Genomic DNA, 24,938 nt, shown 5'->3' with positions numbered 1-24,938 from the left:
TTGAAACAATCCAGATTGAAACAATCCAGACTTTTTCCCCCCTTGTAAGGTTCTGTCTTGCAATTCTGAAGATTGCCTCACAATTCTGACTTTACGTTTAACAGTTCTAACTTTATATCTTGCAATTCTGAAAGAAGAAAAAAGGCGAAGATAAAAGACTGAATTTTAAGACAAACTCAGAATTGCAAGAATAAATGTCTTAATTGTCAGATAAAAAGTCAGTCTGGTGTGTTATATGCATTAATAATTTTAGAGGTTTATTTAAAAAAAAAGTGATTATTCACACCAGATTAACACATTAAAACATTGCTTAATATATTTGATTGTTTTTCCTAAAATACGATGTCAATGGGAATTTCTAAACTATTATAAAATAAACATTCTACACTTATCCCATGTGCACACACACACACATACACACACAAACACACACACACACACAAATACATAAATAAGTAAATGCAAGTATGCTTACATACATATACAAACATACATATATGTACTGTATGATTAAAAACTCTCTGTATATATATATATATATATATATATATATATATATATATATATATATATATATATATATATATATAAAATAAACCACTTATTTCCAATATATCAGTTATAAGAAACACAAATAATGCATGCTACATTTTATTTACGCATTTTATATAGTATATATTTCAGGTGCTGCACATTTGTTCCATTTGTTGTATGCATATTGAATGCATATTCAAGTAAATGGCTTTGAATGCTATGCATTTTCGGTGATAAGCACAGGAGAGCATTACAGTTACTCACAGTGACAGCACAATCAGCAAATAACTGACTCAACACAGGCAAAAAGCGACACAGACTGGAGTAGTGGGCAGTTTGAACCATGTAAACAGACACCGTACACAAATGAATCCATCTGTGTTACAGAGCACTCTTTATTTCTAGCTAGTTTCCCCTTCGGCAAGAAAACTTGACAAAAATGATCTATTATAGGAAAAGCTGTCATGGTTTTGACCTAGAAAAGTAATATTCAAGGCTTTTCCCACAAAACTCCAGAAATGATGATGCCCTGAACAGTGGATTTATACCATACTATTTTATGCTGACACAACCAATGACATTTAGACATTTTATATGTCCAAAAGTGTCGAGACTAAATGTGTTTGTACCCAGTTCATATACGTAGACTGGGGAGACGTCTCCTCCTCATGAACTCCTTCAGTCCAAAAAAGTGATGAAATTTGGTTAGTAATGTAAATAAATGAGTCTTTTGTAAAATGATATAATGCAAAACAATACAATGAATTAGAGGTAAAATAAACAGATAAATGGTCCTCAAAAGCCTGTTGTATCCTATTTGATGCTTAGAGTTTAACATGATTTCTCTCTAAAAAAAAAAAAAAAAAAATGTAAGGATATTCAAGTAAACCTAATCTGCTTCAATCCAGTAAATGTTCATATTTAAATATTAATAACAAAATAATTCATGTTTCTATTGTAAAAAAAAAAAAATTCACTGCAAAAAGACGTCCACAACCTGAAGGTAGACATTTTTGAATTATATTAAATTGCTTTTTAAAAAAGTATGAACTATCAATAAGACGACAGAAGGCATGAATTCGACTGTGTAGGTTTTTAAGCAAAGTTGATTATCCAGGGGCCTTAGACTTTTTTACTTATGATAAGTAGACTTTATAGGATAAACATCCAATGCAAAAATCTACCTACGATGGTCTGCTAGAATTACCACATACACATTATACTGTATTTAAATTAGCTTTTTTTTCTTACAAGCTACAATCTTCCTAAAGTTGTTTCCTCATGTTTCCATTTAGTGAATTAGTTTAATAAGTCTATGCTATTATTTTAATAAAACACTCATGGCTGAACACTTCACCCATGGCTGAAGTGCCCTTGAGCAAGGCACTGAACCCCCAATTTGCTCCCTGAGCACTCGAAAAAATAGCTGCCCACTTTTCTGGGGGTGTGTGTTCCCTGCTCTGTGTGTGCACTTGGATGGGTTAAATTCTGTGTATGGGTTACCATACTTGACAAATTTCACGACTTCCACTGTAGGCTGAACAAAAATGTAGGGCTACAACATCTATATGTCGGAAATGTAAGTTGAGCATTTATTGTTGACTGAATTGTTGTATTGTTGTTTTGATGTTAGAACTTGCTATCATGCTGAGCACAATAGAAAAGCACTATAGTAATATTTCAACTTAATTGAATAAATAATTTACTTAACGATTCATTAAAACCAAGTTGTTCACAACACTGATTCATTCAGTAATGCCATTATGCTAATAGCCTGTGTATGGAGACACAGCAAGCTTTGACTTTTGAAATTATTGTTACAAAAATACACAATTGACTGGGAATATTTTGTCTAAAATGTAAGTTACCGAATGTTAACCTTTTGTTTGTCGAGCTTTTTACATGCTTTGTTATCACATTATCTTGTTACATGTTGCTCCCAGTTGTCATAGTGAATTTTGTATAAAATGCCTTTTAGGAGTCAAGCAACAATGATTCAAGAAGTTGAAAAAATATCATAGTTAATATTGCTTTCATGTTTATGTCTCAATGGGAGTGGGCTTGGAGGTTAAAAGTAGAATGAATGACATTGTGGTACATAGTGTGTTTGTACACCATTGTTGAAATGTTTTTTTTTTTTTTTTGAAAGAAATTAATACTTGTATTCAGCATGGACAGTTTAAATATATCAAAAGTAAAGACATAATGTTTCTAAAATAATTATATTTCAAATGCTTGTCCTTGGAACTTTCTATTAATCAAAGAATCCTGAAGGAAAAAAAAAACTTTACACAAAAGGCAGTACCAACTGAAGACTGGAGTAATGAAGCTGAAAATTCAATGTTGTCTTCACAGAAATAATAATAATAATAATAAAAAAATATATATATATATACATTACATTAGAAAACCATTAAAAAAAATATATACTGTTTATAGAATCAAACTTTTGAATGGTAGAAGCCTACAATATATAATGCATGACAAATGGCATCTATTTATTTGCTGCATGTTTTACAATCAATTATTGTGCACAATTTACATGTACAGCATGAATAGCATAATAGTATGGAAGCATATTGTTTCGAAATCCCAATATATATATATGTATGTGTAATGATGAGCCAGAGACATTCGGATCCAAATGCGGCGCTTTATTAAAGAATGGTCAAACAGGCAGAAATCAGGCATGGCGTCAGGTGTCTCAGGGATAACCAGAGTCGAAACCAGAAACAAGCAGAGATCGGGGCAGGCAGCAGAGAATCAGAGTAATCAGTCCAAAGATCAAACACGGGAATGACAAACACAGGGAGAAACGCATGGAAATGTTAGACAGGCTAAACAAGACTTCGCAGTGAGTGAGAGTGATTGTGCTGCTTTTATGTGTGTGTAAATGAGGTGCAGGTGTGGCAAGGAAATTGGCTGATGAATGAGGTGCAGGTGTGGCAAGGTGATTGTGATGCAGTGACTCATGGGGAATGTAGTTCAGGTGTGGTGCAACAGTATGAGAGGTGCTAGTGTCAAAGTGACATCTGGTGGTTGATGGGTGGAATGGTCCTGAGTGGAGTGCCCTCCCTATAGCTGTTCTTTCACCCACTAAAAAGTGTGCTGCTGCATGGACATGTCCTTTTCCAAGAGGTAAGTGAACCAGGATGTATTTTTACTAGAGATGATGCTACTTGACTTCTGAACCTCTCATTTACAGATGTAGAATTTCACTACCTCCTCACGAACACTTAACACTCTAAAATCACTTCAGCTGACATAATGCGCCCAAAGAGAAAGAGGAAGGGTTCAAGAGGGCTTTTGGAGAAAATGGTAATTGTGTCTGTGGGCTAATAGCACTGTCTCATTATCCCACTGCACTGTCACTGTAACATTGTCGGAGGAGAGCATATCAGCACAGCCGTGACCTCACTAACATTAGTGTAATTACAGCTTCTTCTTTTTTACACTGTTAGATTAAGTGTCTCTTCACCTTCTCAAAATTGCTATCACAAGTTCATAGCATATTAGTGTTTACTAATTACATACTTTAACTTTTCTTTATGCTTGAAATGCCATGAAATAAAGGCCATTTTCATGGCTCTGAGGTCATATGTTCAACTTAGTTTCTTAGTCAACTTAGTCATCTAATGTCAGTTCGTGAACAAGAGGAGAGAAAAGCACAGTGTTCTGCAGTACTTTTACACATCTTTTACACTGGACAGCAGTTACCTTTTTTTTGTGATGGTACAGTAATTCTGTCAATACTATCAGTAAACAACTTTCTAAATTATTCAAAGAATATATTTTTCCCCCTCTTAGTCTGGTAAAGATATTTTGGAATTTGGAGAAACAAAAAGGTAAGCATATGATTTTAAAGGGGACATTGGATGCCCATTCTCCACAAGTTGGTATGATTCTTTAGGGTCTTCATGAAATGTACGTAATATATTTTGGTTAAAATTCCTCAGTGGTCATGTAAAACAACACTCTTTGTACTTTCTCAAAAAGAGCTATGTTCACAGCAATCTATTTCAGTGCATGTTTCTTTAAATGATAATGAACCACTGAAAACCACACCCCTCTCTTCTATTGTTCCACCAGTGTCATTTTAGTGTTATCTGCATCATCTTATAATGCAGTGGTTCTCAATAGCTCTGTGAACTGTTTCATCCTGTCAGAAAGAGTTACTCATGGTGTGACGGAGCATGTGATTTGTTGGATGTAGTGAACGAATACAATCTTCTCGTTCATGAACGAGTTGAATGAACTGATACATCTCGTTCGTGAATGAAATGAATGAGAGTATACAGGGTCAGTCGGTCAAGCATGTAAATCTCGATCAGCAATCAGCAGATACAAAGCGCAGTTATAGGTGCACATACACTGTATTTAGAATACAGAACATAACTCCACGTATAATCCCTGATTAAACCTTGTGCTTTGTTAATCTGAACAATTTATTTAGACCAGGGGTAGGCAAGTTCGGTCCTAGAGAGCCACAGACCTGCAGAGTTCAGATTCAACCTTAATCAAATACACCTGGACAAGCTTATCAATCCACTCAGGATTACTAAGGTACAGGCACAAGTAAATGCGTTCGTTGACTTAAGACATAGCACATTAGACACTCTTTTTCGCCAACTGCTGGCATATTTGTTTAATATGAAGAAATGGTCACTGAACGAATCAGTGAACGAATAATTTTGGTGAACGAACTGAAAATCAAAGAATCTCTTAAAAGAATAAAAATTTCCACCACTAAGTGCCATGCAACATAAATGGATTTTTAAAAATGTTGTTTTTAGTGACCCGCCCCAACCCGCCCCGCAATAAAGTGCCAATTTCTTAACCCGCCCCAACCCGCAGGGCCCGCGAGTTATGAGACGACCCGCACATCACTAGTTCTCAAACCTAATCTGGAGTACCCATGAGCTTTTATTTTAAATGTAAGTTTAAGTAATTTTGGTATTTGTGTTCGTATTTTTTTTTTACTTCTTTTTATACAGTATGTATTATATATATATATATATATATATATATATATATATATATATATATCTATATATATATATATATATATATATATATATATATATATATATACGTATATATATTTTTATTTAGGTTTAATTTATTTTTGTACAAAAAAAGTGACATAGAAAACATTTGCTAGATTGCTATTGCTAATGAAATAACAAGTGACATTAAATTAAATAATTTTGAAGTTGAAAATATTTTCTTGTAAAAAAAATAATGTATATTTTTTTGGTTATTTATTTTTTAACTTTTCACTTATTTCAGTTAGTTTCAAAGGCAACATATTTAATGGTGTTCACGGAAATCACGGAAATCAGCCTTGTGTCTTCAGCAAGCGCTCTGTGTGTGTGTGTTAGTCGCTATCTGTTTGTGAGTCTTATTTAGTGTCGTTTGTCCACTGATAAACTCCATTGTCAAAGCTTCAATCAAGAGTAGTTTTGGGCAAGAGCAGGCAGCGTTCAGGCTGTGTGTTTTCCCTGGAAAAAAAAAAAAGTAGGGACACACACAGCTCGTGTGTTGTCTGCTTGAGAGTGAAGCGCGCAGTGTCAGCTCTCGAGGGAGTTGACGTCTGCGATGTGAGCCTTTGCTTCACTCTCAGAAGGCTCTCTTTGAGGAGAGAGCTTTCACTGGCAGTTCTCGCGGTGCCAGCCCCGCTTTTGTCGAGGAAAAAACGGAGCGGTGGTTGTGCTCGCGGGATTCGCTTTCGGATCTGCTGGAAGGAATGTAAGACGGGCAGCAAGCCCCTATCTTCTTTCTTAGCCACCAGATCCGGCGCCGCTCTCGGGGGTTCGGAAGCCCGCGTTTGCGGTACTTTCTCCCCGATGAGAGGGCGCGATGCACTGCCTGTCTTTCTCAGAGGAGATTGATATGGAAAGGCGTCGATGAGCTCGCCAGATGTTCAAGCACCAGTCACACAAGCACCAGTTACACACGCATATTATGCCTAATATTATAATAAGCAGCATTAATGAAGAGTGGAGCTCGCGCAGTCGGCTCTCGGGGGCTGATTGTGCTTTTCTCGCTGTTAAGCGCTCCGCTCTCGCCGGGCACGCTCCGAGGAGTGTGTCCGTACATGCAATCTTGCGGTAGCGGGAATTGAACATGATCTGGTGAACGGGTTGGAGACGGCTCGTCCTATCTCCACCCGTGTGTACTAGATCTAGAGCTCATCTCGAGGCTTGGAAACCAGCGCTGCGGTTTCTTCGCCCTCTGAGACAGCTCGCTGCTGCTGCTGCATGCTCTCTCGCCGGGCACGCTCTGAGGAGTGTATCCGTGCATGCGATCTTGCGGTTGCGGTCGCGCTGGGGCACGGCGGCGACTGCGTTCGCAGGATTCGCACATTATCTGGCGAACACGGCTCGTCCTATCTCCACCCGTGTTCACTAGATCTAGAGCTCGGTCTCGAGGCTTGAAAGCCCGTGCTGTGGTTTCTTCGTCCTCGGAGGCAGAGCTCGCTGCAGCATTCATCTTTTTCTGAGGAGATTGATGTTGTCTGTGTGACTGAGTAGCATATATAAAAAAAAAAAAAAAAAAAAAGACATGCACGCTGCTGAGGCAACGCGTGTAATAAATTGTTTCATCTTTATGTGAGTTTTTTTCTACACCAGACCGTGTTGACTCGTCTGGTTGTTGACTACTATATATTAATATTTATCGGACTATGTGAAGTTAGATGTGCAGGGGCTCTAGGGATGTAATTTCTTAAGTGAGAACACGTGTGTACTGCTCTTCCTCTGAGGAGGTTGAGGCGGTCAGGGGCTGCTGGGCAGAGCAGTCCCAACCATGTTCCAGCCCCTCCTGCCAAGGGGTGTTACTTTTGTACTCCGCAGACGCTAGAGTCAGAGTGGCGCTCCCAGGCCGAAGGCTTCTAGTGGAAAGCAGTTCTACGGACCATTGTTTTCGCTGGATAGCCTTCATCATAACGTCCTGACGCGTAAGGCCTAGGACGTTTTGCTCCCTCTGGGGAAGAGTGGTGTACACTGCATTACACGGTGCCTGTCTCTCCTCAGTGCCCTCAGGAGATCGATCTGCCAACCCTGCCGGTGTTCCAGGGCGCAGCGGTCTCCAGCGAGCGCTTCTCTCAGTTACCGCCCGGAAACGTAGCGGTGCTGAGAGGCTCGCTACCTCTACGGAGGTCTCTAGAGCAGCTAGTATGGTCGTCCCCTGCCGGTCCGCCGCTTCAGGACACCGAGCTAGTGACTCTAGGCACACCAGAGGCCAGTCTCGCGAGACTGGTTCCCTTAGGAGGTCACATGGCGGTGTGGGAGCCCCTGCCAAGTGTACTTCACGGGGTCCTGCCCCGAGCAGGCTCTGGTCTAGTCTTCCTGTCTGTCTCTCCTCAGTGCCCTCAGGAGATCGATCTGCCAACCCTGCCGGTGTTCCAGGGCACAGCGGTCTCCAGCGAGCGCTTCTCTCAGTTACCGCCCGGAAACGTAGTGGTGCTAAGAGGCTCGCGACCTCCTGGGAGGTTTCCAGAGCAGCTAGTTTGGCTGTCTCAGTGGGTCCTGCACACTGTAGTGAGAGGCCACAGAATCCAGTTCTGGTGGGCCCCAAGCAGGCTCTGGTAATGGAACAGAAGTAGACTCTCTCTGAGGACGGAGACCATCGATGTAGTCCCTCCTTGGGTTGCAGAGTCTGGGTCCTACAGCCGGTACTTCACTGTTCCAAGGAAGGATGAGGTGTTGTGTCCTTTTCTAGATCTGTGCTTTTTGAACCTCTAAATCAGGGGACTGAAGTTTAGCATGCCTGCACAGGCCAAGTCCGAGGACTGGTGTGTCACGATCTATCAAAAGATGCACTTATCTCCATCCTTCTTCATCGGAAGTTCCTGAGGTTTGCTTTTGGGGGCAAAAGCCTACCAATACGGATCTTCCACGGGCCTTGCACTCTCACCCCACACTTTCACGACTCAACCACATTGACGATTGGTTGATATCAGCTCAATCTGAGCAGATGACGGTTCTGCACCGAGATGTAGTTCTCGCTCACATGAAAGAGCTGGGGTTAAGACTTAACGCCAAGAAAAGTGTGCTTTCTCCAGTTCAGAGAACCACTTATCTGGGCATGGTGTGGGATTCGACCACGATGCAGGCACGTATGTCACCTGCTTGGATCGAGTCGATCCTCACTGCAGTCGCGAGAGTGAGAGAAGGCCGGTCACTCACTGTCAAGCAGTAACGGAGATTGCTGGGTCTGATGGCAGCTGCGTCCAACGTGAATACTATTGACCTGCTGTACATGAGACTCCTACAGTGGTGGCTCAAGACCAAGGGGTTCTCCCTGAGGGGAAACCCACTTCGCATGCTAAAGGTCACGCGGCGCTGCCTACGTGCCTTGGATATGTGGAGGAAGCTTTGGTTCTTGTCTCAGGGCCCGGTGCTGGGAGCACCTTGTTGCCACGGGATGCTAGCGACGGACGTGTCCCTCACCGGCTGGGGTGCGGTCATGAGTGGCCACCCTGCCAGCGGTCTGTGGAGTGGTCGCCATCTGACATGGCACATCAACTGCCTGGAGATGCTGGCCGTGCTTCGTGCACTTCGTTATTTTCTCCCAGACCTAAGAGGTCGCCATGTGTTGGTGCGCACCGACAACACAGCGGTGGTTTCTTACATCAACCACCAAGGAGGTCTGCACTCACGCCGTTTATACAACTAGCGTACCAGATCCTTGTGTGGGCCCAGGACGAATTCCTCTCGCTCAGAGCAGTTCACATTCCTGGGCATCTTAATATGGGAGCAGACATCCTGTTGAAGCAGGGGCCAAGGCCCGGGGAATGGCGGCTTCACACCGAGGTGATGAAGCAGAGTTGGAGAGTTTGGCCAGACTCGGGTGGATCTGTTTGCGACTCGAGACACATCGCACTGTCCCCTCTGGCTTCCTCTGACTCATCCAGCTCCACTGGGGCTGGACGCCATGGTACAGATGTGGCCGAGGCTTCATCTGTACATTTTTTTCCCCCGATTGCTCTGCTCTCTGAAGTTCTGGAGAGAGTGAGTCGGGACGGAGCCGGCTGCTGTTAGTATGGGAATCAGGCCGGGAATGGCTCCTGGGCCTGATTTCTCTTTTTGACGGCACTCCATGGGAGGTTCCCGCCAGGAGAGATCTCCTCTCGCAGGCGGAGGGTGCGCCCCCGCATGGAGCTTAGAGGCTGTAGGTGTGGTCTCTGAGGAGGTACAACTCTTAGCTTCCCGTCTCTCAACCGAGGTTGTAAGACCGTTCTCCAATCCAGAGCTCCCTCAATGAGGAAACTGTATGCCTTGAAGTGGAAGCTTTTCACTTCTTGGTGCGGAGACCGCCAGCTCGACCCAGTTAACTGCCCGTATGGTACAGTGCTGGAATTCCTGCAGGCTCTACGCAGGGTTGACCCACTCCACCCTGAAGGTCTACATGGCGTCCATGGTAGCCTATCGCGCCCCTCTCGGTGGCCAGTCAGTGGGCAGAAACCCTCTGGTTACATGTTTCCTCCATGGTGCGCTGAGGCTGAGGCCTCCGGCCAGAAGAAGCTTATGCTAAGTGGTGATCAGGATGTTATCCTAAGCCTCGAGTCCTCTGATCTCCCCTCTCCTGGGGGTCAAGACTCACTCCTTCTGAAGTTTGGCCATTGGACGGGTTGTCTGTCAGGCTCCTTATCTTGCTTTAGCTGTGCTCTTCCACACTAGGCAGAGATTTGAAAGTCTGGCGGCGTGGGCATTCTTGTTCCCCAAACGTTCTCGATGCCGCTCGAGTTCCTGAAGAGGAACATCTAAGGTTACGTATGTAACCCTGGTTCCTCGAAGGAACGAGACGCTGCGTCGCAGTGCAACACTTCCGGCATCTCTGGCTGGTGCTTGCTTCATCCTTTGAGGCTGATTTCCGGCTTCGCCGCTCATGCTTTATGCTTCCTGGTCTCTGACGTCACCCGCCTATGATGTCTCGCCCTTCCTTTGGACTGATTATACACATTATTCAGAGACGTCACGCTGGACGCGTTCCCCAAACGTTCTCGACGCAGCGTCTCATTCCTTCGAGGAACCAGGGTTACATACGTAACATTAGACATTTTATTTACAGCACACTGCAGATCACAGGACTGGAGACACAAGGAAAACATAATGACATTTAACAGCTAACAAGACCTAGAGACAGAACTCACTTTAAAAACACAGACACCAAATGGAACACTAGAAGCAAATGAACAAATTTATCAAAACACGGCTGGAGAGAATACACACAAATGAGGACAAGAACGGGAAGGACCAAATATGGACATGGAGGGAGCACATTGTGAGAAAAACACACAAAAGTTGGAACAGAGTCTGACAGTGTGTGTACAGTATGTATATATATATATATATATATATAATATATATTTACTAGAAAAAAAATGTGAAGTTTAATTCAATGTGTTGCTTGCTTTCTTAATAATTAATTATACATTTTTAATTGCACTTTCTGCTCTAAAACCATATTTATTTTCCCTGTGTAGTCTTATTTTCAGTTTTAGTTTTTATTTCATCGAAAGTCTTATGAAGTGTGTCCGTTCAGTTTATCCATGGTTGTCTCATTACAGCCAGCAATGTCAAGACACGGTCTCTGAGGTGAAATGAATTCCTCAGCAATTATGGAGACCTGGAAATTATTAAAGCTAAACAAAAAGCTCTGATAATAGAAATTACCATAATTGAATGCAGAGCATTCATATGAATGACGATTGAACTGTGCGTCTTAATCTGTCAAATTAGACAATATTGACCTTGGCATAAACAAAGCTGAAGTGTAATTAATTCTAAATCAATTACACAAAATCTTTTTCTAAAGACTTATTGTCTACAGATTGATTTTTAGAACAGAGCCAATGCAGTAAAGCCAATTATTGGCTTAAAAAGTAAAATAAAAAATAAAAACAAAATAAAAATGTTCTTCTATGAATCTACTTCTGTCTAATGCATTTAGATTCATAGTTATTTTCAGAAATGTAGTTATGGTTTATCATTTACAATATGTTTTCATCTCCAGTGGTTGAATGATTGCCTTTGTTTGTAAAGATATTTGTAAAAGTCATGATTGCTATTTGAATGAAGGCAATGATCGTGTGAGACAGCAGGCACTAAAGGAAGAACCATTACTTTAGTTATGGAAGACCAAACTTTGCTTACAGCATGAATTGTTATTAAAATGAGTCTTCAATGCTGCTTAATTTAGTCCTCCAAATTGTTTTCCTTTATGGATTTTTAATATTTGGCAGTGAGAGCTAGTTTCAGGCAAATATGTGCAGTGTCATGTAGCTTGCCACATGGAGTGGAACAAACAGATTGCATTTAACAATAGCAATGACATTTATATTATGTTTTTTTTCAGTTTGAATGCAGAACAGACTGTGCCTGCACGTAAAGACGCCTTCACCACATTCTGTCATCTAAAAATGGATGATTGTGACCCTGAAACTCATCCCACTTCTCACTGCAGGGTTCTGTCAACTACCCTCCTCATTCACAGTCGCATATCTCTTGCGAAATATGATCTCCTACCAATTTCTTGTTTGTTTGGAATATTCTCCTGTTTACACTGCTGTCTCGCTCAAAAGACCTCAGCTAACTTTCATCATGCTTTTAACAAAGACAGTCAAGTATTTGAAAATGCAGATTATAAAATCATTAGAACTCCAAATATTTATAGTTTGCTGGAGAGGTTTTACTAACAATTTCTGTAAAAATAGTTTGCTCTTTTGTAGCTCTCAAATTTAAATGTTAACCTTTCTTTAATGATTCTCCATAATTTCCTTAGGGAAAAAAATAATTAGATACAAATGAATTATTTGTGGACAAAGTATAGAGGTATTAGTGAATGGATAGCAGATCAAGGGTGCATTTCCCTAAAGCATTGTTAGAAATTTTCATCATTACTAAAATAGTTCAACAATTTGGCATTTCTAAATATATATATATATATATATATATATATATATATATATATATATAGTCATATATAGTGTTATATATAGTCATATATGTTTGTGTTTGTGTGTATACAGTTTATATATATGATAAGCACTGTGAGTTACTAGCTAAATTATTGCCAATGGTTCTAATATCTAGGCTTACAATGCTTTTGGGAAATGCAGCCCAGGGTTGTAACAGTAGAATCAGAATCAAAATCAGAATCAGAATGAGCTTTATTGCCAGGTATGTTTACACATACGAGGAATTTGTTTTCGTGACAGAAGCTCCGCAGTACAACAGAATGACAGCGACAGAACATAAAACACATAATGAAAGAATATAAAAATACAAAAAATACGAATAAGTAGATAAGGAATAACAATATACAAATTGACAATTGTAGGCAGGTATATTACAATGCAGTTATGTATGTACATGTATAATATGTGCAAAATGTAAGTGTATACTAAGTATGTGTGTTAGATAAATTAAGTGTATGTGTATATAAATATAAAGTGTAGTGTGTTCAGTGTGTTCAGTGTGTATCAGCTGTTCATAAGATGGATTGCCTGAGGGAAGAAACTATTCCTGTGTCTGGTCGTTTTGGTGCTCAGTGCTCTGTAGCGTCGACCAGATGGCAACAGTTCAAAGAGGGAGTGTGCTGGATGTGAGGGGTCCAGAGTGATTTTAACAGCCCTTTTGCTCACTCTGGATAAGTACAGTTCTTGAATAGATGGGAGAGTTGAACCGATGATTCGCTCAGCAGTCCGGACTACCCTCTGTAGTCTTCTGAGGTCAGATTTAGAAGCTGAGCTGAACCAGACAGTTACTGAAGTGCAGAGGATGGATTCGATGATGGTGGAGTAGAACTGTTTCAGCAGATCCTGTGGCAGGTTAAACTTCCTCAGCTGGCGAAGGAAGTACAACCTCTGCTGGGCCTTTTTCACAATGGAGTCAATGTGAATGTCCCACTTCAGGTCCTGAGAGATAGTGGTGCCCAGGAACCTGAATGACTCCACTGCAGTCACAGTGCTGTTCATGATGGTGAGTGGGGGGAGTGCAGGGGGGTTTCTCCTGAAGTCCACAGTCATCTCCACTGTTTTGAGCGTGTTAAGCTCCAGGTTGTTGAGAGTGCACCAGACAGCCAGCTCTTTAACCTCCTGTCTGTAAGCAGACTCGTCACCGTCCTGAATGAGGCCGATGAGTGTGGTGTCATCTGCAAACTTCAGGAGCTTGACAGAGGGGTCCTTAGATGTGCAATCATTAGTGTACAGGGAGAAGAGCAGTGGGGAGAGAACGCAGCCCTGGGGAGCTCCGGTGCTGATTGTACGGGTGCTGGATGTGTATTTTTCCAGCCTCACTAGCTGCTGCCTGTCTGTCAGGAAGCTGTTGATCCACTGACAGACGGGGGTGGGCACGGAGAGCTGAGTTAGTTTGGGCAGGAGGAGGTTTGGCATGATCGTGTTAAAAGCCGAGCTGAAGTCCACAAACAGGATCCTCACATAGGTCCCCGGTCTGTCTAGGTGTTGCAGAACATAATGCAGTCCAATGTTTACTGCATCGTCCACAGACCTGTTTGCTCTGTAGGCAAACTGAAGAGGATCTAGCAAGGGTCCAGTGATGTCCTTCAGTTGGGCCAGCACCAGTTTTTCAAATGACTTCATGACTACGGATGTTAAAGCCACAGGCCTGTAGTCATTTAGTCCTGTAATTTTGGGTTTCTTTGGGATGGGAATGATGGTGGAGCGTTTGAAGCATGAAGGAACTTCGCACAGCTCCAGCGATCTGTTGAAGATCTTTGTGAAGATGGGGGCCAGCTGGTCAGCACAGGATTTCAGACAGGCTGGTGTAACACAATCTGGGCCTGGTGCTTTTTTCCTTTTCTGCTTCCGGAAGACCTGGCGCACCGCATCCTCGCTGATCTGTATTGTAGGTGTGGGGGAGAGGGTGGATGCAGGAGGTGTGAATGGTGTGAACGGTTGTTTGGAGAGGCATTCAGGGTTGGTTGCAGGAGTTGTTATTGGTGTGAACTGTTGTGTGGAGAGGTGTTCAGGGCAGGTGATGGGTATTCTTTCAAACCTGCAGTAAAACTCGTTCAGATCGTCTGCCAGTCGTTGATTTTCCACAGTGCTGGGGGGTGGTGTCTTGTAATTGGTGATCTTCTTTAGACTTTTCCACACTGATTCTGAATCGTTCGAAGTGAACTGAGTCCTTATTTTTTCAGAATAATTCCTCTTTGCCACTCTGATCTCCTTTTCCAGTGTGTATTTAGCCTGTTTATACAAGACATTGTCCCCCTTCCTGTAAGCAGGAAGGGGGACAATGGTCTTCTTTGGCCTGACGGAGCTGTCTGAGTTTTGCAGTGAACCACGGTTTGTCATTGTTGTAATTTAGTTGAGTCTTGGTAGGAATACACATATCCTCACAGAAACTGATATATGATGTTACGGTCTCTGTGAGTTCATCCAGATCGGTGGCAGCAGCTTCAAAAACACTCCAATCAGTGAGGTCAAAACAAGATTGTAAATCCTGCTCTGCTTCATTATTCCATCTTTTTACAGTCCTTAATACAGGTTTAGCTGATTTTAGTTTCTGCCTGTAGGTCGGTATAAGATGAACCAGAAGCTGATCAGAACGTCCCAAAGCTGCTCGTGGAACAGAGTGATATGCATCCTTTATTGAGGTGTAACAGTGATCCAATATATTACTGTCTCTTGTGGGACAAGTAACATGCTGTCTGTATTTTGGCAGTTCACGGGAGAGATTGGCTTTATTAAAGTCCCCGAGAATGATTAAAACAGAGTCTGGGTGTTGTTGTTCTGTCTCTGTGATCTGCTCAGCGAGTTTCTGTAAAGCCAGACTTACTTGCGCTTGCGGAGGGATGTAAACACTAACCAGAATGAACGAGTGAAACTCCCGCGGCGAATAGAACTGCTTGCAGTTGACAAACTGCATTTCTAGATCAGGACAGCACATCTTCTTTAACACAGTTACATCTGTACACCACCGTTCATTGATGTAAAAGCATGTCCCGCCGCCGCGCGATTTCCCCGTTGATTCTGCGTCGCGATCCGCTCTAAACAGCTGAAAGCCCGGCAGATGGAGCGCGCTGTCCGGTCTGGCGTTATTCAGCCAGGTTTCCGTGAAACACAGAGCAGCAGAGTGTGAGAAATCCTTATTTGTCCGAGAAAGCAGAAGGAGTTCGTCCGTTTTGTTGGGTAGAGAGCGTAGATTTGCTAGATGGATGCTAGGCAACGGCGTTCGAAATCCGCGCTTCCTGAGTCTGACGAGCGCGCCAACACGCTTTCCCCGTCTGCGCGTCCTGAAGCGTTTGATCAGCGCCGCTGCTCCTCCGATAACAATATTCAGTAAAACGTCTGAATAATTGAAATCCGGAAAAACATCTTGTGGTGCGTTCTGCCGAATGTTCAGCAGTTCATCCCTGGTGAAACTGATTGCAGGAATATAACTAAAGACAGGACAGACTAACAAAAAGACAAAAACATATGCAGAGCACGTCACGGAGGCAGCCATCCTGTACCGGCGCCAAGGTCACACACAGTATAGTTAAAAACTAGAAATAAGAACATTAAAAGTTATTTAAAATAAATGTTAACTGGAATAATATATATAAATAAATATATATATATATATATATATATATATATATATATATATATATGTATATATAGTAGACATGTAAAAAATAAAAATAGCTAAAATGTAAAAATCTAAAATTGACATGAAAGCAGAAAATATATATATTTTTTAAATCTATCTATATTGTGGCGGGGTGAAGGAGGACACGACTCGAGGATGCAGTTAAGTTCCCAGAAGGATGGATTTTGGCCAAGAATTTGCAGGTGGCTGTGGGGACCAGAACCAGTACATGATCTCCTCGCTGGATCTCCCGTGGTTGGGCCGCCCGGTTGTAGTGTCGCTGCTGGGCCTGTTGTGCCTTGACGAGGTGCTCCCGGACGATGGGCATGACTCGGTCGATCCACTCCCGCATCTCGCGCACGTGCTCCATGGTGGTGCGGTGTACGACCGGTTGTTGTTCCCAGGCCTCTCGGGCAATGTCAAGCAGACCGCTGGGTTGTTGGCCCAAGAGCAGCTCGAACGGCGTGAAGCCAGTGGAGGCCTGAGGGACCTCTCGGACACCGAAGAGTGCGTAGGGTACCATCTTGTCCCAGTCCCGCTTATCTTCGACCGCCACTTGGCGCAACATCTGTTTTAGGGTCTAGGGCCGGCTGCCGCGGGTCGAATGTCCACTCGTTGAAGAGTTGGGCGGCGCTGATTGGTGATAGCCCCATCCGGCCCAGGATCTCCTTCCGTAATTCCTCGTAGGAAGCGCTTTGTTCCAGGGGAAGCGTGAAGTACGCTCGTTGTGCCTCTCCCGTTAGCAGCACGATTCGTGCCCATTCCTCCTCGGCCCACGCCTACTATGTGGCCACGGTCTCGAACATCTGGAGATACATCGTTACATCACTGTGCACCGTCATTTTGGGCAGCAACTGCGTTGCCTGGACACGGGGGTCAGGTAGCGGAGATCGCGGGGCAGTGGCCAAACGGAGTGCGGTGAGCTCACATTCGGTAGGCCATGTGTTCCATAATTTGCGTTCGTTTGCTGGGTTTATGTAACCAGAGCTTGATGGGGCACAGGTGTGGCCGCTCAGCCCGTGACCAGCAGGTGCAGGTGTGACTGCTCGGTTTCCAGGCCGACGCTGACGAGAGATCGGGACACATGTAGGGTGACCACCCGTCCCGCGTAGCACGTGCGCACAGCGTTTGAAGCCCAATTCATGCGTCCCGCAAATTGAGACTGTGTCACGCAAAATCAATGCTTGCTCAAAAAAAGTTGATGGCTCTATATCCTCGAGCCCCAGGCAGCCAAACGAACATTACTTGACAGTTCAGCATGCTACTGCGAGAGCGGGAGCGAGCGAGTTTGAATGAGAGATGAAGTTTACATCTTTATTATTTCTGTTTTAACGTTTTTCCTACATTATTTATATTAAAATATGTTATGTAGGCAATAACTCAGTTTACTATTTGACTAATTTACTGAGGTGGCATCGTTGTTAACTTACAAAAATTATAATTTGGTGGATAATTGACATTTTTCCGTTAATAACAGGTAGTGTATTCCGATGTAAAATTAACAGTCGCCTGTGGACGCTCAACAACCATCTTATCTGAGCTCAAAACGCTGCTTGAGCAAGTGTCAAGATACTAAAAGTAATAAATACATAATTATGAACGTTTATGTGTGTTTATTTTTGTTCTCAGTACGTTATTTTAATAGCAATTAATGATTATGAACATAAAAGCATTACAATATATATATATATATATATATTATTATTATTACTATATAATATCGATGAAACCACAAAGCTGACGCGGGAGGTATGTATAACTGCAATATAAAGTAATTTTGAGTATTATTGCTATTAGTATTATTTTCTAAAATTAGGTAGATGTAATATAAAAGTACACATGGCAATGTTTTAGCAACAGCTCCAAGTCTCACGCGCAGTGTAGGTTATACGTCACTGTCCGAATCCGTTCACTTATTTATTTATTCACTCCTTCCTGATATAGTGAACTCAACTGCCATACACTATATAGGGATTAGTGAATGAGTGAATTCCCTTCCCTTGAGTCGTGATGTCAGACTTTTTTTTTTTTACTTTTCCTGTGGTGTTGAGCAACTACAATTCATTTTAATCCTATAATTTTATATTATAATTTATTTAAAGTGAATAAATTGTAATGAAAAATTAATAAAATAGCTAAAGTAAATCGTAAGTGGAAGTGCATCTGTCAATTCTGTCATGAGCATACATCAGCAATTACACATGTTTAGGGGAATAGGGCATTATTAATATACCATGTAAGGTGGTATGTGCTAGAAATGGGTAAACCACTATCAGTGAGTCTGCCCATGGGGTGTCCCACATTGTCCCTCAGAAACGTACCCCTTGTCCCCCCTTGGGCTTATTAGCAGGTGGTCACCCTAGACACATGTCACAATATATATACTGCATATAAACTAGTAACTAAACTCAAGTTACTCAGATGCAGGTAATTTTCACACGCAACTTTCATCTCTCTGTCTCTCTCTCTCTCTCTCTCTCTCTCTCTCTCTCTCTCTCGATAATGAATTAAAATAAATGGTGTAATTCATTCAAATAAATGGAGTCTTACCACACTACTTCATTTCTGTGTCTGATTTAAAGTGGGCAAAATGCTAGATCTTACGAGCTGTAACTGACGAGTTTCAGGTGGTTCTTTGCCTCCACATTGTGCGGTAAAATCATCATCCTTTACATATTCTGCATTTCACATTACTGTACAATTATCAATGTTTTGATCAACCAATTTTTAATAAAGGAATATAATTGTTTGAAATGATTCAATACTTGTGTACCCATTCCTAAATTTAATTATTTGACCACACTGAAAATTATTTTTGCTCTTTTACAGCTTTAAGGTTTGTGATGCATGAAATTGGACAGCCTGTTTATTCCTTTGAAAATCAACATTCATATGGTCATTGTGTGTCCTTTACATGCACTCTGTTGACTTTTCTCCTGGGAAGTGCATAGACAGAATAAAGTCATTTTAGTGTGTGAAGGGAACAGTTAGAATTGCAAAAACTTTTCCTGATCTCATAGCCTGTCCAGATCTCTTAAAGATACAGCTTTCCCTTAATGTTAAAGTTACCCTTAATGCACAACCTTTAATGCAGATAGAATATGTATGTTGTACAATATATTTTTACTTAAAAGTAACACCAAAATATCATATATCAATATTAATTCTTTCTTTGGATTTGTGTTTATTTATTTATTTATTTTCACCAACTTAGAGTAACTTTAATTATTATTATTATTAATTATTATTATTATTATTTTTGCCTCTGTTGTGCTTCCCTTACACAAATTTACCACAGCTCATATTGCAAATTTTAGTCTTACTTTGGTACCTGCAAATTTTCATTTTGTTGCTATCTTGAAAACAAGATAGTGTTTAGTGATTGTCTGAAGCTTTCTGTCCTTAACTAACATGTACTGTAGATCTGCAATGTAAACCTGCCGAAAATAATTTTCTGTATTAAAAATACTCACAGCGACTGTGTTTATGCATAACATTTAGTTAAAGCGGTGTTTGTTAACATGCGGCCCACTGTGATTCTACATTATTCAAAGTTACGTCAAACTCCTGTTTAAAAGAGCAAAACCTTCACAGGCATATTGACAGTTTTCATGTGAACACCCTTACAGGAATGGCCACATGGAGGGCTAAACAAGGCTTTCCTCCACTGACCACCAGTTATTTTTATGAGGTTTGCATTAAGAAATCTAGTTAGACAGTGATATTTAAAGGCCAAATTCAGTAAACACCTTATCGACGATGCATATTTGTACAGGCAAGCAGATGAACCCAGAATATAAACGCAGTGTGTAATGAGTGTAATATTAAATGTTTTCCCATAGAAAACCATTATAAAGAAGACACTTAACCATTTAGTGCATTGTGTACATATTCCGGGTTCATTTGCTTGCCTGCATAAAACACACATCATCAATAAGGTGTGTACTAAAAATTGATCTTTTAATATCACTGTTTTAAAGACACTTTAAGTGTTTCTCATTAAACATTTTAGAATGTCCCACTGTTTTTAGCGATTGAAATATTGCAGCGAGTGATTCATATGGACTTCTAATGGCCAAAACGTCCATTTTGTTCACGTCTTTATTTTATTCTTTTGAGAGATGATCTAAATATTTTTGGATTGGAACAGATAGAAAATTGACAGGCTTGTGCTGCAGTTCTATGGCTGTTTTGCCTGCCAGGCCTTCGAGCCAGTCACGTGACCAAAAACTATGCATTAGGCAGCTTAAACCTCATTTAGCAATAAATTATTTATTGTTTACTGCTTGCTAAATTGGCTTAAATCAATTATGAATTGCGGCGCGGAACTGTAACTGCAGTTGAATCAGACTGTGTTTTTAGGAATGAAAATAATAATAATAATAATAAATAATAAAGTCAGTTTTTTTTCTTTTTATTATTTCTTGGCAGCTAAAGCACTGGTCCAGTGATTGTTTTAATACCCAAAGGGTAAGAAGACAAATTAGTTTCAAAGTACTGTTATTTGAGAAGGATGTGAAAAGCAAAGTAATCCTTTAATTAAATAAGGTAAATTAGAACCAAATTAGAAACTATCCCCATGTCCTGGAGGCCTGTGTAAGGTTTTGGAGGATTGTTGTTTGTTGCTAGGTAACAGAACCTGCTTATGACAATAACAAACGCAGATTTAGTAGTGATGTTTGCTAATGTCACTATTAATGTGTCACTAGTGTCACTTTTAATACTGCTCATACCTGTAGGTTTTTTTTTTTTTTATTCAGACAAACCATTAATTCTAATTGTATTAAAGCTTTTCACATCATGGTACTGTGGCATTATACCCCAGAATATAAATATAAATATCTATTTTATAAAGTATTGTTTTCAGTGTGAAGTCCTGTCATTTGATCTAATATCATGTGCTTTACTTACCTTTTCTTGCTTAAAATGTACTTACCGTCAGACCATCCGAGATGTGGATGAGTTTGAGATTTGGAGAAATGTATCTTTGCATTACTTGCTCACCAATGGATCCTCTTCTGACAATGGGTGCCGTCAGAAGAGTCCAAACAGCTGATAAAAACATATATAATAATCCACAAGCAGGCTAATCCACATGACTTCAGTCCATCGATTAACATCTTGTAGAGAGAAAAGCTGCAATAAATCCATCATTATGGTGTTATGGTCGCGTTTGTCTACAATATCAGTCTTCTATCCATTATATTGCTTTCTTCAGTTAAAAAAAAAAATCTTGTCTGAATGAGAAATAAGCACAGATCAAGCACTGTTTACAAGTGAAAACCGTTCTAAACAAATTTGTTGATTCATTTTGATGTGAGAAGGCAACAGGGCATGGACTGTTTCGTTGGAGGAAGCATTATTATGGATTATGGACTTGTATTTTGGCCTGAAGTGACACTTTACATTTAAAATTATGGATTTGTTTCTTATGAACACACACATTTTTGCTTCATGAGATGTTAATTTTTTAACTAGAATCATTTAGACTATTGTGAGGTGTTTATCAGCTGTTTGAACTCTTATTCTGATGGAACCCATTCACTGCAGATGATCCATTGGTGAGCAAGTGATGTAATGATACATTTCTCCAAATCTGTTCTGATGAAGAACCTGATCTTTATCTTGGATGACCTGAGGTAAAGTAAAAAGTAAATTTTTAATTTCGGGTGAATTATATATTGTATAAATCCTCAGTAGAATCTCTCTCTCTATGTATGTATGCATGCATATTTAAAACATTAAAATTCATACAACAATTCAACAATTATTTTCACCTGCTGTTGGCCTTGAAGTAGTGTCTGAAATTTGATATAATAACGATCTCTAGCATTGCAGGTATGCGACAGCTGTCAGTGTGTGCTTGGTCAGCTCTTCAGATGGATTTCTATGACTATAGTTCCAGTATGTGTGTGTCCGTTCACTACAGCTATATGACATTCACTTCTTCTGCATGAAATAGACCTGTCCTCTGTGCCTGCTAATGATACGCAGTATTAAACAGTGATTGGATGTCAAAATGATTGATGTGGTGTGTAGAGGGAGGGTCTAGCGCTCTCTTGGGCCATTATCTCTTCATATTATATCAAGGCTGTCTGATGAATCGACTAATAGACTTGATGATGACGTTTTGGTAAAGCCTTGACTAAAGGCCAAACTACATCCTTGAATAGCCTAAAGAAAATGACTCATGGCATTCATCTAAGAAATGTAACTCTACTATGCATTTATTTAGTTTAAAATGTATTTTATTTATTTGTATCTCTGCAGTCCATCCGTGAGGTGACGGGTTACGTGTTGGTGGCTCTGAATCAGTTCGACTATCTTCCTCTGGAGAACCTGCGGATCATCCGTGGCACTAAACTGTATGAAGGACGCTACGCTCTGGCCATCTTTCTCAACTACAGACGAGATGGCCAGTTTGGCCTTAGACAACTTGGCCTCAAGAACCTGACAGGTATATTCCGCTAAATCTTACACATTTTTCTGATATTGTAGCTGTATTGAAGTTTCAGTTTTTGCTGTTTGTATTTATGTCAAAATTTGTCAGAAAAGGTACATCTATTTCTTCAAAAGTTCTGTAAGATTCTACCCTGACAGCATTTTCCCAAAACAACAGTTTGAAATGTGCATTTAAGATGGTTTAGCAGTAAAAAATAAAATAAAAAATATTTGTTCAAATAAAGCAAGTTTTTAAAAGTTGAACTTCTGTTCACTTAAAGTTCCATCTTAAAATGCTTTATAGATGCTTTTTAGATCATGTGTTTTTTTATTCAACAGTCAACATACACAACCATATAAAAGATCTGTAAGATCAATTAATTATTATTATCATTATTCCTTTTGTTCTGAAAATGAATACATTTATTCAGCAAGGATGCATTCAGTCCAAATGAAGTATTAAAATACATTTTAAAAGATTTAAAATAGAAAATATTGTTTTAAATATTAGTTATTCTTTTAACCCTTTCACTTTTGAGTTTAAAATATTCTAGCGGTCCCCCCCAGAGTGAGGTTTTTTTTAGGCGACCTTCATTTTAGAATTTTTTACCTTATTGTTTCCATGGCGATGCATCATGGCGATGTGCTTGTCACGTGACACACCGCGGCCACAATAACACAGTATGATAGATCCTTTTATTTAGTTTTTCCCTTTTAATTCAAAATTTTCATAAACTTGCTTACCATATCATCAACTATCTGATATTCCAATTTGCAATATGTGCGAATGAGTGTGTTTTGTCATTTAAAAACCATTCTAAATTATCTTGATCGTGATCTGTAATGTGAGATGGACGCCGCCAGGTTTATTCACGCTGCAGTTCAGGATTTATCACATGTGAATTCATCAATTTCTCCCGAAATACATGCAAATAAGTGGCTGGTGAACTGGGAGAAGAATAAAATTAACTTTATGTTTACTTACACTACACGTATGTGTATCTGATATTAATAAAACATATCAGCAAATTATATTTTAAAGGATTGTTATAGCTGCTTCCATAGACATCTTGGCTGAACTCTAAATGTATTGTTTTGCAAGTACTTGTTTATTTAAATGTCTGAAACCTAAAATAAACAGTATGAGGTTAAAAACACTGCATAGTTGTGATTATATGACAAGTACAGTGACGTCACAGAACATTCGGCTCAACAGGTTAATATTACTTCTTTTTTTTTCACAAATAAATACAGCCTTGGTGAGCATAAAAGACTTCTTTCAAAAAAAAAAAAAAAAAAAAAAAACTTACTGACCCAAACATTTAAACAGTAGTGTATATGCAATTAGTGGATAGAAGATAATGAAGAGTAGTTGTTAATTATTTTTCATACTGTAGATTGGATAGTTTTAGTGCAGTAAGTTTATCTAAATGACTTAGTAGACTGAGTCTATGTTTGTAATGTTTAAATGTCGGACTGGTGTATGTGTATGTTGTGGTCTTAGACTAAATTAGCATAGCAGGGAATGGTGTATTTGAACACAGGTTTGATAAGATTGCCGTTGATAATGTCTTTCATGCTATGCAGTGTGGCGGCTGTGATAATCATGCAGATGATGTCTCTCATATAAATTATCCACTCTTCATTATATGACTCCATTTTATCTCATGAGTGTATTGTGTTTTATTTGAGCATGTTTTACAGATGACATCAAGTTTTTTTGTTTTTTTTTGTTTTCTTCAGCCTTGCTTGGTTGCCTGATAGAAAGACTTTTGTTTATATCTTATAACACGCAATATAGAAACTCATTTAAGAACAATATTTTCAGATCCCTGGTGGGATGCATAAAGAGATGTAGAGAATAAGAAACAGCTCAAGGAGTCAAACAACCAACAGACAAATAGAAGAAGTTGGTGGTACCTCAGAGGCAAACAGCCAGAGGCGTGATAATGGTTGTCTGACTTCTGATGACTCATGGACAGCCAATGGAAGTCCAGAGGAGTCCCGCAGGTGTTACGGGGTCACAGTAGGTGATGGGAAGAAAGTTAAGAAAACCACTAGCATGCCCAGTAGATATATTGCGTAATCATGTATCATTAATCCCAAATATGGCTTTAGCACTTTAATGGCTGGTTAAACAATTTCTTGGTATATAAATAAATAGAGCATTGATAGTCTGGGTATCTCACTGTCATCTTGTCTTCTTTTCTTAGCGTCTTCAAATATGTATCCTTTTATTATTTCTCTTATCATTGTGATGAAGTGTCAGGTTGCATCTTTGAATTAATTGGGTATGAGGTTACAGGGCATGTACTTCAGGATTCAAGAATTTTGAAGTACATCCTATTCAATTGTTTTGAT

General features: G+C 40.2%; 1 protein-coding gene across 1 annotated transcript in view; it reads left to right on the top strand.

The window, feature by feature from the left end:
• Positions 1–24,938, top strand: part of LOC132142365 (receptor tyrosine-protein kinase erbB-4-like) — a 208,793-nt gene that overhangs the window by 119,863 nt on the left and 63,992 nt on the right. Inside the window, exon 3 of the mRNA XM_059552175.1 lies at positions 22,407–22,593. Within this exon, the coding sequence (XP_059408158.1) occupies positions 22,407–22,593 (187 nt within the window). The remainder of the gene's footprint in view (positions 1–22,406; positions 22,594–24,938) is intronic.

This window comes from Carassius carassius, chromosome 6 (assembly GCF_963082965.1).
Source record: "Carassius carassius chromosome 6, fCarCar2.1, whole genome shotgun sequence".
NCBI lineage: Eukaryota > Metazoa > Chordata > Actinopteri > Cypriniformes > Cyprinidae > Carassius > Carassius carassius.
This window is presented reverse-complemented; position numbering and strand designations above follow the sequence as displayed.